We start from the raw sequence: 14,972 nt of genomic DNA, 5'->3' as shown, positions 1-14,972 counted from the left end.
CATTTCCCTGTTCTTTATTAGCTCACATGAATGCTAATTATTTTGTAGACTGATGGTAAAATCCACCCTAAGATCACCACAACTGATAATTTCTTTTTTGGATTCATTTATTGTCGCTGTTTTTTGACCAGAAAGACTCGCTTTCCAGCACTAATTTTGCATTCTGGGAAATGCAGTATCAGTAACACAGTAAATCAGTAACTGAAGAATAAATAAAGGGTGTTGGTTACAGAAATGTTGCTGGACCCCAAAAATGAACTGAACTGTGACACTCCCCTACTTCAAATGAGTACAGAGAGGTATTGAACAGCAGATTAACAGTATTTTTAACAATGCACATGTATCAAAGGGAAGTTTTTTCTTTCTTTTTTTTTTCTTTTTTTTTTTTTTTAGAAAATACACAAATATGTGTCAGCCACTTGTAACTAACCAGGCAATGAAACCTTGCATGTTTAAGAGGAACTGAACAGCAGGGTTAGAAAGAAATGTAGTCATGTTTGCACCTGCAGCCACACCCACCAGGGATGTCATGGAGTACAGCTGTACATCACTGTGAACAGTTAAACCACTGGAGGTCAACAAAGACAAGACAAAGTCCCTCTTACTGAACTACAGCCAGAAAATGTACACTCTTACTGGATGGCACATATGTCATTTTTCTCACTGTGCTATAGATGGAACCGCTTTTGGCTGCGACGGAGGAGGAAGAGGTGGGGGGCAGTTCGGGGCTTTGAGTCCAGACTTTTTTGGAGGAGGCTTCTTCTGGCTGGCCGTATGGGCTCTCGGGGCTGGTACGGGCTGGGTCCTCGTGTCCGTACTTGCCGGGGCTGCGGCGGGGGGCAGGGGGACCTGGAACCTGGGTGGAGCTGGCGGTCTTTGTTTAGAGAACTGAACCGTCACCTGCTCGTTAGCTTGGTTGGCTTTGGTCACGTTGAAGGATCTTTTCGCTTCGGGAGGAGAAAAAGGAAAAACAGAGGGATTATCAAGAAGCCACTTGACACGACCAGAATAAGAAAAGGGTTGTGATGCAAAACAGTCGGGATCATATCAGGGTTTTTATACCACCACTATTCTGTTCTCACATTGAAGGAAGGAAGTCCAACATTTGTCAGACTGACGGTGGGCAAAGACTGCTGCGCTGAAATGATATTTTGTCAGAAAACCAACTTGGAACACAGAAATGTTCAATGTTGGTGGAGGTGTACGCTTTTTCAACATTATAATTACTTCAGTAAGCTGTGATGTTAAAATAAGTAAAACACTGCTGCCTAACACAAAGTCAATTGACAGTAATAGTAAGAAACAGTTTGTCGTGGGAATCAGCTAGACAGACAAACATGTCAGGACGACTTATGGGTAAATAAGGTTTACAACAATGTGGGAGATGACGCATGACTGAAGAGAGGGATATTTTGGTCAGTGGTCTGAGACTTCCTGTTTCCTGTGTACTTCCTGGTTGTTACAGCGAGAGCAAGTCGATTTATTTTCTCTCTGTCAGCTCGGCTTGACCCAACGAGCCGCCACTTTGACTTTGTGATAGCAAAAGGGCCGAAGTAAATAATCTGTACAGGACATTGCACAACAGAAAAAAACATACTGTTTTAATAATGAGACATGCTTTTGACCCCAGCCCGAAAAACAACTATGAGAGAAAGCGCTTCTGCTATTGAAGGAAAAAGGGTTTTTTTTGTGTGTGTTTTTTTTTCTGCGGCTTTGAAAGGAACCTTACAAAATCGGAGAAAACCCAGATGATCTCATGGTGATGTCATCAGGGTTATCTTGGTTGGGCTTGACACTTCAGATTCCTAAGTCTGTGTTGTTAACCCAACCGATTTGCATCATGGGAAATGTAGGATCCAGTGATTTGGGTGCTACTGGGAAATCAATCCCCCCCCCCCAAAAAATATCTTGAGAGTATCCCAATTCAACAATGCCATGTGTCTTTGAACAAGGTCAACAGCCATTTAGACAGCCATTGGGCACAGTGGACTTTGACTTACGTTTATAAGGTGAGCTGATCTTCACAAGTGCCCTAGGAGAGTCTGGTGGGGCCTCGAAAATTGGCTCAAGCTGGCCCTGATCCGAGCTCTGCTTCTGGGTGGGACTCCTGATCTGACCTGTGCTTGGTGCTGGTCCCGTTGCTTTAGGTAGCGGGGCTGGGCCCTGGTTTGGTGCCGAGCTGCAGGCAGTGGAAGTGTTGGAAATCACAACCGGGCAGGGATTGACAGAGGGTGAGCTGCTGGATGTTGTGTTTTGATGGCTTGGTGCTGCTGTCTCAGCCACGGGGCTGGCCCATGTGGTGGTGCCGCTGCGACTCACAGAGCCAGATTTCACCAGGAAGAGGCCACCACTGTCCTGAGAGGCTGTGCTGATGGAAAGAAATAGACAGTGGTTAATGTCTTTGTAACTATAATGGAATGGGGTCCAAATATTACAAACCCAGGGCAGCATTAACTGTCTAACCCTTTTAGAGCAGTACCTGTTTGTCTTTGAGAGAGGGAGGTGAAATGAGGAGCAGGAGGAGGCTGTGGATGACGAGGAGGAGACTGTCCTGCTCAGTTTCTCCCTTTCTGACATCAGAGACTGTGAAACAGGAGGTGGCAGGGTCTCTTCCGGGATTTCAGGAAGTTCGGGGATCTCAAAAGAAACAGCTGCCCGAAACGAAGTGAAAAAAAAAATTCAAATTAATGAGAGCTGTGTCAAATAAAGAACATTCGCCACCTGTTGAATTCATAACCAAAACAAAAAGAGAGCAGCATGTCGCTAGAAAAGTAGCTACTATAAGCTGCCATTAGCTAATTAGCTCAGTTAGCCATGCAGCTAGGAGTCCAGAATGGGGGCTTGGTTGATCATTTTTAACAAAGTTTTGAATATTTTCCACCAGAGTTCTTGAATTTTGGCCCCCTTAAAGCCTGTTTCTAGGTCATCACACCTTGGGGATTCTTTGATAAGTTATGTATCATAATCAAGAAAATAAAATGGCATTACTTAAATGCACCTACAAACACATCATCTTGAGAAGTGGCTTGTCTTAAAGAGTTAAACATAACCCTAACCCTAGCTAAAATTGCATAATTTTAGTTTAGCTTGTGCTCATTTGGTACATATTGCTAAACTAGTTGGATTTAAACAAGGTTCCACCATATAATTATTATTTACAACTAGTAAAAACACAATGCAAAGAAGGTAGGAGAAACAAAGGTGTAAATAAGACCCTACAGTTAATTTAAATTGTCCGATCATTTGACTGGCTGTAATGATGTTGCCATCAAGTGACATTTTGTTGCAAAATCCAAGTTGCAATAAAGCAGAATAACCCTTTAAAGACTGAATGCCGATGTCACATGAAGGGGTACGTCAGTGTTTGGTGTTTGTACCTTCGGGGAAGAGGCTGGAGCAGTGCTGAATAAGGGGCTCAATGACCGTCACCACCTGGACGGAGGAAGCTGACGCCATGTCGAACAGGGCAGCTTCTCTAAAGAGGCAGAGAGGTGGAGAAGAACACATGGGACAGAGAAAGTCAGCACGTTGATCAGGAGTTATTTTATGGCAAATTTAACCAGGGTGTCACTAAAGTAAAAACACTTCGCTACTTGGCTTGAAAAAAACAACAAAAAACTCTTTAACCACTGAGTGTGCAAACAATGCATGAAAGCAAGAAAGTGTGAGCCGAGCAAACCAGCCGTCAGTCAGTCTGCTAACAGGAAGTTGCATGTGCTGACGAAATGATTTGCTATTATTCATCCCTTCACATGAGGACACGAACATGATGAAAGAGGATGGAGCAGGCGGGACAGGGAACCCGGGACACGTATGAATGCGGAAGGGTCAAGACGGAGAAATCATCTGATCGCAACGCACCCTTCGGCTCGTGGCCAGAGCAGATTGGGCCCCAGGACGATGGCGATGTTACTGGGCGTCATCTTGTTTACGGCCTGCTGCTCAGACAACAGAGACAAGAACTGGACCAGGTACCTGACAGGGAGAGAGAGGGGAAAAGATAAGCAGACTAGGGAGAAAGGAAGGAAGTCAAAGAGGACAGTAAAGATTAAACATTAATGCTATCAGATGAAAACTGAGACATTCAAATGGGGCGATTTTACTGTTATAAAGGTGTAATCTGTAAAACATAGCCAGGTTTTGCAGGTTTTGCAAAAAAAAAAAAAAAATCACCATAGTAACCAACAACTGCTGCTCTGTGCAAGCTATCCCTGGCTGTAGCTAGCCACCGTTAGGTGATTAGCTCAGTTAGCCAAAAAGCAGTGACAAAAACACTATTGGCTCTTCAAACTCTGTTGATGATGTGAGTTGATATCTGGAAAATTCGAGCCATATCTTAAGAAATTGACACTTTAACCTGTTTCTAATCAGTTTGCATTAACCAAACAAGATTCAAGAGTCATGCTAGCTGCTCTGTGAGGCTGCAGCCTACTTAGGAGCAAGGTTGCTTTGAGCTAAATGCTAACACGCTCACAGTGACAATGCTAACATGCTGATGTTTGGCAGGTATAATGATTATCGTGTTCACCATCTCAGCTTGGAGTGTTAGCATACAGCGCTAATGAGGGTTTCGCTAAAAATAAACAAACATTTCAACCTCAAGGTGGCACCACAGGAAAAGTACTGGGGATCTCTGCAGTCATTTAGTTCTCTGAGGAGCTCGAATGTGTGTTTGATATTGTCGAGACGTTTCAGTTGTGACCAGAAGATGTTGACCGGCCAACAGAGGAACAATCGCTATCCATGAGCTGCTAGTGTGGCTAAAAATGCATTCTATTGAATTTGAATGAGGACGTCTTTCTTTTTTTTTTTCGCCCAAGTGTCGGTAAAATGTAACATTTCATCATGTTGTATTCTTTTTTTGAGATGGACACTAGAGCGCACACCTGAGGTTGTTGTAGTTTTCAGGAGGCAGTCTCCTCAGAAGTGCTTTGAACTGCTCCAGCTTCTCCGCCAGGTCTTTTTCTCTGTGGAGGAGGAAGCGAAACTCAAGACACAGGCTTGAAACCACAGTTAGGTGAGAAATAAACCTTGTCGATACCGTACACACCCTGCTGCTTTGAACCAATCACCGTAGAGTTCGAAGGTCATCAGAGGTTCGGGGAGTTCTCGCAGGTAACACTTCAGGGCCCCTGTCACCACACATTCAGAGAGGAATCATCACAGGATATTATTAAACAAGCTGAGGTCATATGTTTATTTAATTACTGCCCATTGTTGTGTTGTTCGATAGCTAGTTAAAATAAGCAATCCATGACGCTGTGTTGCTTTGTTCAACTCGTGAAAGTGTTCACATTGCTGTTCTAAAAATGCTCCAGCACACAGGAAATTTAGCATTTTACATTACTGGAAGCTGCACCAGGGGCTGTATGTGGAGCAAACAGAAGAGGAAGTGGGTAAGCTAGAGTGGGCCGGTAAAGTCACGTTGGCTGAACAGTGCCCACAACAGAAACCCGAACGAAAAAAAACCCAAACAGAAATGGGCACATCTTTACCAGCCACGGCGTGAGGGTCCATGCTGAACTCGCTGTGGTCGACAGTTTCTTGATCCAAGCAGTTCTTCAGCCTCTTCACCACCGAGGCTGCCGCTGCCAGACGGAACAGACCCTGACGGACAAAGGGAGGAAGAAAAGGCAGTGATTACGTTTATCTTCTTCTTCTTTTTTAATGATTTGATTAAGATTGAATCGATGAAGTGATAAGGTTTAATGGGGTTTTAGTCATGACCAGACAAAAACACTTCACAGCCATTAATAGCATTACATGCATATTCCATACGTCACGTACTGTGTATCACATACATGCTGATCTAGTAAGATCCAGACTGAAATGTGAACTGTTCGATGATCGCCATGAGCGTTTGTTGAGGAATGTATGGTGTTAATTTCAGTGTGTCCAATACTGAGGTTTGGACCCTCCAGTCAGCCCCAGTTGTATTTGTGCTTGGTGCAAATTAGCAATTGTTGGCATGCTAACTTGCTACCTGTATACACAAGGACTGTAAAAAAACATGCTGTTTCTCCAGTGCCAAGAAAAAAAATATTTACATTTTTTGTTTCGCATTTTGTGTTTTGCTTCCTTGTTTTAACATTTCTAAGTCCGGGCTTCCTTGTGTTTGGATTGACTATGAGTGTTTATTCTGTTTTATTGTTCCCTGCTTTTGCTTTGCCTGTGTTGGACCCCAGGAAGGAATGTAATAAGTATTAAGTGAATCCTAATAATGAATGAATGAATGAATGAATAAAAATGTCAAAGCACTTTGGATAATTGGTTTTGAAAGTTTTTTTATGAATAAAGTTATATAATTATTATAAACATAGCATCGATAAGCATTTGATGTAACTATGGTCTGCAGACTGGACTCATGTAAAACAAATCTACATACTGGGGTGGTGCATACATTTGTGAGAAAGCACTAAGAAGTAAAAGTACAATTTAAATGTGATTTATGATTGTCTATGTGAACTCCGACCCCTTCAGTCCCACCTCCTCTCTCATGCCCGTTCTGAGCAGCATGTGAATGCACTCCTGGATCGGCGCAGCGATTTCTCTGTTGCTTCGAGACAGATGAGACAACAGAGGCTCCCCGTAGACCTTCTGGTTGGAGAGATTTAGCGGCGGCCCTGCGGAATCAGATAAGCATGAAGAGGAAATAAGCACACATGCAAGCAGAACACATGATAAAATTCAAATGACAGTGCACCAAATAAATGCATAGACTGCTGCAAGGTAACCCCACCTTTCTGGCTGTGATTCTCTTTGAGCTCGCTGATGTTTTTGTTCAGGAACTCGTGTGAATTTTTGTGGTACTCTGCTTGCAGCTCGAGAAGCTATAGCCAGAGAGACGAGAGAGAGGTTGAATTTGAAATGAGATGAACATGCAGACTTTGTGCATTTTTCCCCCGTGAGATGAGGTTATTATCACCACGCTCTATTGAGCCGTCACAACTGCGACTCACGCGGATGAAGTAGTTGGCATAGTCTTCTTCCTTAGTTGCAAAGTGATACAGATCTGCAGAGTACTGGTCCTGCAGGGACAGGGAAACAGAGAGGTCAGGGGTCAAGACTAGGTTCAATGCCTCGGTGTGGATGCTTGCTACGAAAGACGGAAACATTGGTACCTTGATGCTCTCCAGCCTCCTCCACGCTTCTTCCACTTCCTCTCTGAGCCCATCCTGCTTTGCCTGGGGACCTGTGCTGGCTTGACTCCTGAAAATGCACACAAAAATATAGGTAATGTGTACTAGCATCTTTTAGGACACACGTAGACTTAGACGTAGAAATCACCTGCTTCTTGCATTGTTCCAGTCTGTGGTGAGCTTTGCAAACTGCTTCTTGTTCTTGAGGATCTCTGGTAAATCGTCCTGGTTGGAAAAGAGAACAGATGTAAAATTGTTGGGGGTTTAATTTGTCTCATTCATGTGTGGAGTTTGTATTTTCTTCTGTGCCTGTGTGGGTTTGTCCTCTAGGCTTCCTCCCCACAGTCCAAAGACATGCAGGTTAGGTATAGGCCTACTGGCAATTCTAAAGGTATGTCTGTTTTATTTCCACTCCCCTTGTTGTGAATATGTTCATTCAGGCAGCATACAGCGAAGGAAATTTGCAACAATACAGTTAGACATGTGCAAATTTTGCACTTCTAGATAGGTACATACAGAGGATGGGAAAAAATGACACAAAAACCCAGAGCCCCGCTAAAGCACTGCAAAACCAAACCAACCAGTGCAATAAATAGCACAATATAAACTGACACACGTAGTGCACCTGTGGTCATGTGAAGCGCGGCGATCAGAAGTGTAATATTAGTTTGTGTTGTTAACAACATGCAGTCACTCGCACCTCGCTGAGCTTGTTGAGGGGCTCCAGAACGGCCTTCTCCACTTTCATCTCAAAGTCCGCCAGCATGCTGGCCAACATCTTCTCCATGAAACAGCACATCTCCAACACCCTCCTGACACACAAGGAGTTAAAAGATTACAAACACGCGGGAGGATCTTGCACATTCCAACAAATAAAACCTGGTAGCTCTAGCAGAGCCCACAAACTAAAAATAAAACACATGACTAGTGACAATGGTCACAAAGTGTAGACAGTGAGCGGGATCTTCTTTCTTTTTCATCCAAAATTGAAAGCCAGTGTACTACAGTCATGAGGTTTTTCACATGACTGCAGTCAGTTGTTAGTTGTCAGGTCAAGAGCATGCATGGATGGATGGATGGATGGATGGATGGATGGATGGATGGATGGATGGATGGACTGCAGAGGATCAAACCTGTCACCTGATAGAGGACTCTGCATCGAAGTCTTTGAGGCTCTCCGCCATGCTGATGGACAGCAGCATCAGGGGGAGCTTTTTCTGTGGAGACAGAAGCAGATGTAACACCGGAATGCAGCCAATCAGATGCCTCTCGGCCTTCACCTCCAGGAGACAGCATTTTCAGTACCATTCGTTTTTCGGCGTCCAGCCCCTGCTGACTCTGCATGCAGCCCTGCAGCTTCTTGTGAAGGACCTGAGCCGCCTTCTTGGCCGGTTCCACCCGCTGCTCCACCTTCGTTCAGTTGGAGACACACAAGCATGCAGCAACACTTAGAGCTGAAACTATGTGATCTCTTCACCTGCAGAGCCAGTGCATGTGTTCTGGTCTGATGTTTTATGAAATGAGCCTTTGGTCCCTTTTCTAATGTTCATTTTGACTTCTAGTGTCCCTTTTATCTTCATGCAGGATATATTTTTCATTCTAAACCATGCAACAGTTGTAAATGGTGGTGTGACTGAATTCAAATGTAACTCAGCGCAGGTAAAGCTATAAAGTAATCACACATTGATCCTGATTCATTTAGAGAAGTAGATGCTGTAGGGATAATAAAGCAGAGTGTTTTGTTGTCTCACCAAAACCAGGTCCTCATGGAGAAGATCAGTGGCATCTTGTGTCCTGCAGAGGCGTACATTGTGTTGGTTAGTGAGTACAGGGGTAAACAATTCTGGACCAGAAACAACTGGTTGAAATGTATCCAGCAACAATATGATATTCAAATGTCTTTTCATAATAATGCAGGGCCTAATCATAATTTATAATTTATCATTATTTTCAATATCACTTCATCAGAGGATCATTGTCTCTATTTCTATATTAGTATAAAATGTCAGTTGTGAAAAATTCCCCTTATAATATCCTTAAACCAGTGGTGATGTTGTTGTTGTTTTACCCAACAGTCCAAAATCTTTACTTATTAACCTATTAACAGGTCAAACAAAAAAGCAGCGAGCCATCTGCTTAAATTAGAGGACGGCTGCCAGTTTTGCTTGAAACTGACTCACAGGAACACGCTCATCCACTTTCTTGTTGAACGTTGGATGAGAGGATTGTCACCACTCGGGTGTCTGTATGTATGTAAACAACTAACCTACGTACTACTACTGACAACCAAAATCCTACTACTAGCAGCTCTAAGTCTCACTAATCAAAGGTGATTCTGGAGAAACCGTAACGCCTCAGGTAAGAATTTACTGACAAATAGAAAAAGAAAAAAAAGAAAAGTTGTGGTGTTACACAGTGTTATGTGTTATAAGCCAACAGGATACTGCTTTCACAAAAAAGAGAATAGTTTTTTTTTCAAAGGTTGAACTATTCCTTTAACCAGCTATTCAGTTATCAAAATTGTTGCCAGTTATTTTTTATGACGACCGACTTTTTATCCGCCAACAAGCTGTTTCATCTCTACCATCACTGTTAAAGTCATTCGTCAGGCATAATGTGAAACATTTGCTGCTTTTGTTCCGTTTTATCATGCTGTAAATAAAACATCTGTGAATTTTGGACTGTCTGTTGGCCCTCTTAAGGTTTTGGACAGAAATGAGCAGCATGTGTCTTTTGAAAGTTCTATCTGAAGATAATAAGAAAACAATGTGTGGTTGAGTAAGTACTCAGATCCTTTATGTAACGTAAGTAAAAGTAGGACTTTATACATGAAGATGTGTAAAGTAGCATAGAATGGAAATACTCAAGTAAAGTACTTTAAACCTGTATTTAGAGGCAATATGTAAGAATTTTAGCTGAGAATGTTCAAACATTAACTGAAATGATCAAAAGAACACAAACAAACGGAAGTTTTGACATGATGACCTCTGTGTGTTATGTTGCAAAGCCTGCTAGCGAAGTTGGCATGCTAACCATCTGAAACAGTCTGAAGTGCTGGCTGCACAGACAACTGAGCTAACTAGCCGGGGAAGCTAAAGTTAGCAGTTCCTCTGTGGTGATGCGCTGCCCTCCCATTCGTTTTCAGTATGAATTTGACAGGAGGTTGTGACATGTTGCACCTGTAAGTGCACAACTTAAGTAAATGTACTTACTTTCTGCCACTGTGATGCCTACATATCTAATTAACACTGATTTAAAATGAATTCAATAAAACTACATTGTTGCGTTCATGTGCTGGTGAGACAGTCTGAAATGCAGGTTTTTATAAGATATTTGGAAGCTGCTTTCTGAGAAGCCAGATAATAATCAGATGGAAATAAAATATAAGCCACTGCAGTTCAAAATTGAAGTACACTTCCTCTGGTCTGAGTTCTTGCCGTATTTGATATTTTTGGGCCTGACTGACATGAAGCCAACGGCCTAAAAGTGGAGTGTGGGCCCTGCGACGGTGCTTCAGCTCAGTGCCAGCTCTGCGAGAGGACGGAGAGTCATGAAAAACCAAAACCCCTCTTCTGTCTCTGCCACCACACACAGATTGCTTGAATCAGAAAGGGAAGGAGGCGAACACACAGGTGAAACACAACAACCCCCATCTGAGAGCATCTTCGCACCAAAAGGAAGCCCTGCCCAGTTCGCAAAGAGGTCGCTTCTTGTGAGAGGTGTCGCTTCTTGTGAGCCCAACATCTGACGTTTCAAAACACAAAGCGGAGAGCTCCCCAGTGTGTTTGAACCACTCGTCAGTTCCCCTTTCTTAATCTCTCACTCTCATTTCTACAAAAGCTGTTCATTCCACAAAAAAGTGAAATTACATAAGAGCATGTGAGCAGGCGCGCTGTACGCTAACATAGGAGAATAAAAGCGCCTGTGTAGGCGTGCGTGCATGCTCACATAGTGAGTGTAGTGAGCTGACCACAGTGACAAAAAAGAACTGACATAACAATTGAAATCAACGTTCTGTCACACTTTTGGGGCCTGAAAGCGGCCAATTAATACACGATGGACAATGCGTGTTCAATCTTTGAGTGTGCGTTTTATTTGTGCACATGCGTGTTCATCTCAACCACAGTCACAGCGTCGCTGCAGAACTGAGAACTGGGTGAAGTGCAGCAGTGGTAGCTGGAGCCCACGATGCTGCGCTGCAGATGCACGCTGCGTAGGTTTATTATTAAACCACGGTACGTCAGAGGTACAGAGCCAGCATGGCCTACACACACACACACACACACACGCACACTATCACCCCTGTTGCATGCAAGCTTGTACCAAGAAAAACCAAACAGTGTGGGTGTCAGGCGTTTTCTGTCAGTGTCAGTCACAGGCACTGACTTTTTAGGCCAGAGGTATTGCAGCCTGCTCTGCACATACAGGTATTTGAAGCTGATGAAGCTTCAGTGACAGAAAATTAATTACTGCAATTACTTCATTTGTGTCAAAGATGAGACAACCACCACGTCAACGTCGTGTGTGGCCAGCATAAACCACAAACCTGACTTAGTCAGTCTACTCAGGCGCGCTGAACCTTTCTGGCTTTCACGCGTAGAAGAGCCTGAGGTTTCCCTCAAAACCCAGACAGGGCGCTTCGCTTTAAAGAGGAACCAGCCACCGCGAGCATTTCAGCTTTACACACTTTTCAACACCTTGTTCGCAACTGTGGAAACGAGAACAGGGAAACCAAGGGAGAATTTAACATTTCCTCAAAACAGAATATGGAGCTGAAATGAAAACCCCTCCAGTCCAGCAAACAACGACACACGGGAGCCATGCGAGAGTCGATAAATGTTTCTGGACCCCAGGAGAGCGAAATGAGCCTTAAGCGTTTTTTAATGAATAAAATGATCCATCCACACATTCACACTACTGAAGAAAACATTTATTTAGCCTCACATTGGTAAATTTAAAGTGACCCATAACTTTGACTGAACAAAGGACACCGTAGCTGGGAGGTGACAATTACAGGAACAGTGTACGCGACAAGTGAGGTGGGAAGGCACCAGACTAACTCAGTTGTCAGCTTTGCGCCAAAACCTGAGATACGCACCTGCGCGGCATATTACAGCAAAACATGCGCTAACATTAGCAACGTTAACGTGAGCGGGCAACAGCAATGTTAAAGGTAGCTGGTTAGCAAACTAAAGCATTAAACAAAGTTAATGTTAGCTAGTGTTCACAAAATTTGTGTTAGCTAGGTAGCGTTAGCAATGTTGATGCTTGCTGGCCATTGCAGCGACCTGGTGACCCATGGGGGGGCTGATGCTAACAACAGAGCTGTTGTGGTATGAATGCAACAGATTGGGGCGGGGGGGTTACGATTCTGACATACTTGTACTATATTTGAGTATTTCCATTCTATGCTACTTTTACTTTTACTTTCATTCCACTATATATTTTAAAAACAAATACCCTACTTTTTACCCCACTACATTAATTAGATAACTTAAATAACTATTTTTTAAATCAGATACCTGCCTTTTCTTTATCAGAGCCAAAGTAGCACATTTTTAACTTAATTTATCTTATACATCGTCGGATACATTAAAAAAAAAAAAAAAAAACAACACAAAAACTGAAGATCAGATCTGGTAATCTGTTGACTCACATGATACAGCATCTACATGTACATCAGTTTTGCTTAATATCAGACTTTTACTCAAGCACTGCTCCCATGAACAACTTTGACCAAAGCAAAATATTAAGAGGAAGTTTTTGTTATTTCTTCTTTCAAAAGTAACAAAGTGTTGCTTTTCACACACTTCCTATAGTGTGTGTCTCCAGTGATTGCTGTGATAACTGAGAAATTAAAATTCATTACGCTACGATGACTTCACCTGACATGCACGATCATGTATAAATCATCAGACCTAAATCCTACCCCACACCAAGAACATGCCACTTGCGGATTCACGCAAGATCCCAGATGCCCTGATGTCCGGTGTGAGAGCCTTGATGTGCAGTTTCAATGCAACATAGTCAGAAGGAGATACAGAATACACCAGGTCGAGGAACTTACTTTGCACCAGAGCTGAGCTGCTTCAGGATGCTCAGAGACTGCCGGAGCATGCTGGCAGTGGAGTCCAACCAGCTCTTCTACCTGACCTTCTCTGCCCGGCTCAGCCTCAGGAGATACACACCCTGCTCTAAAAACGTCCAGCCGTGTTACTTCATCAGGGGAGAGGAGGCACAGACGAGTCCCCTCTGCCTCTGTGGTTGCTGCTCGTGTGTCTGTCTGTTTGTGTGTGCGTGATTGGCCCGTAAGTTTTCGTTCTTGTTTCAGGAGTGTGCTCTTGACACAAGCCAGTGAATGAGGAAGTTGCACATAAGAGGTGTCAGCTGTGTGTGTGTGTGTGGGGGTTGCAACTACCACACTATGAACTAAAAGTTAGATTTAGATTTATTTTAAAGGCACACCACTAACAGATTTAGTGATTACGTGTTAACCCTGAGATCACAGAGATATAACGGCAGAACTTTTTTTGTTTTGAGTCACTTTCAGTAAAAAAAAAAAAAAAGAAAAATCCCATTAGCAACAAGCCTGTGAGAGAAGACCTTGCTATATAATACTTCTGCCCAGAAATATGACATTTGCAGATTGATATTTCTTTTAAAAAAATCATGATTTTTGCTGTATTTTGTAAGTCTGCTAGTAACGAGAGTGACTCACTCTTAAAATGTTGCTCTGGCAGGTTGTGGTTAGTGTGTACTTCTGTAAATTCCATCAAAATGTGCTAAAGAGTTAAAAGGATGTGAAAAGACCAAAAGAGGAAACTATCAAGGCTGCTGGCTGTGACTGATTTTTATTTTCAGCCAGTGCAAAATGTTTTTTTATTTCAACACAGCTAACCTTTTCGTCATTATCTTTGCTGTGCCCTTATATTTATTTAGTTAAAGCCTTACGCTTTTTTCACCTGCAATAACATTCTTATTATATATTTTTGGGGCCACGTGGAGGCAGCAGAAACAAGCTATGAACACAACAAATTGACATATTACCCCCTTTTATTCAAAGCTGTACTTGTTAGCAAACAGTCGCAAATCTGAACATCCAGCTGATAATGTGAAACACTGTCATTCATTCATTCATTCATTCATTTTTGCTGAAATAAACTAAATGTATAAATAAATATATAAATAATTGTATAACTTAATTCCTAAATAGATGAAAATATACATAATTGTATAACAAAATGCTTTTTTACATTTAAAGTGTATATTATTTATTTTTGGTGACAATTAAGCATTAAATCAGATAAGTATTTATATATTTATTTATTTAAGCCTGTTTTTATATACTAATGTATTTAATCATTTATTTGGGCATTTAATGATACATTTATTTATGTATTTACATATACTTACATATTGATCTATATATTTAAAGGTCCTATTTTAAAGAAACGCTGATTTTTGAGTGTCATTTCGACCTTGTCAAACACTGTTGCTTTGGGATGGTAGGTTAGCACAATCTAAAGTTGCTCTCTGATTTTATTTGCTGATCACAACTGTAATCTAATGAGCAATAACACTGTTTTAGCTTTTTCTTCTTTTTCACATTTTGTAGTGTTCTTTACATTCTAGATGCTGGTTTGAAACAATCTCCATAAGCTACACTTGTATAGGCTAAAAATACATTTTTCAAAAAGTGGTGTGGACTCGAGCGTAACTCTTTTAAACAAGATGTATGATTTACACATTCTTTTGTACTGGAATATTGACAGATTACAGATGTTCTGATAAGATTGCTTTATAAAAGTAAAACATAGAATGGATAAAGGATGT

At 42.1% G+C, this 14,972-nt stretch overlaps 1 protein-coding gene across 2 annotated transcripts; it reads right to left on the bottom strand.

The window, feature by feature from the left end:
- Positions 1–90: 90 nt before the first annotated feature.
- sh3bp1 (SH3-domain binding protein 1) lies at positions 91–13,457 on the bottom strand. Of its 2 annotated transcripts, none has more exons than XM_037082015.1 (18): positions 10,173–10,261; positions 8,891–8,933; positions 8,445–8,549; positions 8,280–8,356; positions 7,840–7,951; positions 7,288–7,364; positions 7,122–7,209; positions 6,960–7,028; positions 6,740–6,830; positions 6,487–6,623; positions 5,496–5,607; positions 5,051–5,132; positions 4,887–4,967; positions 3,862–3,975; positions 3,378–3,475; positions 2,480–2,651; positions 2,001–2,368; positions 91–947 (listed from the first exon to the last, which is right to left on the bottom strand). In XM_037082015.1, the coding sequence occupies exons 3-18, from the start codon at positions 8,481–8,483 to the stop codon at positions 661–663; spliced, it is 2,004 nt and encodes a 667-aa protein (XP_036937910.1). In that variant the 5' UTR covers positions 8,484–8,549; positions 8,891–8,933; positions 10,173–10,261; the 3' UTR covers positions 91–660. The 2 variants fall into 2 exon arrangements, with proteins under 2 accessions (XP_036937910.1, XP_036937909.1); XM_037082014.1 differs by lacking the exon at positions 10,173–10,261 and adding an exon at positions 13,207–13,457 and having other exon boundaries at positions 661–947.
- Positions 13,458–14,972: the final 1,515 nt, after the last annotated feature.

Source organism: Acanthopagrus latus, chromosome 20, assembly GCF_904848185.1.
Source record: "Acanthopagrus latus isolate v.2019 chromosome 20, fAcaLat1.1, whole genome shotgun sequence".
In the NCBI taxonomy this organism is placed as follows: Eukaryota; Metazoa; Chordata; class Actinopteri; order Spariformes; family Sparidae; genus Acanthopagrus; species Acanthopagrus latus.
The sequence above is the reverse complement of the archived record's forward strand: the minus strand, read 5'-3'. Positions and strand labels throughout refer to the sequence as shown.

Coding starts and splice junctions, on each gene's coding strand:
- sh3bp1 (XM_037082014.1), bottom strand. CDS start 13,256: ATGCTCCGGCAGTCTCTGAGCATCCTGAAGCAGCTCAGCTCTGGTGCA. Junction 8,934..13,206: donor CAGCTCAGCTCTGGTGCAAA/GTAAGTTCCTCG, acceptor ACGCCTCTGCAG/GACACAAGATGCCACTGATC. Junction 7,210..7,287: donor TGGAACAATGCAAGAAGCAG/GTGATTTCTACG, acceptor GTGCATTTTCAG/GAGTCAAGCCAGCACAGGTC.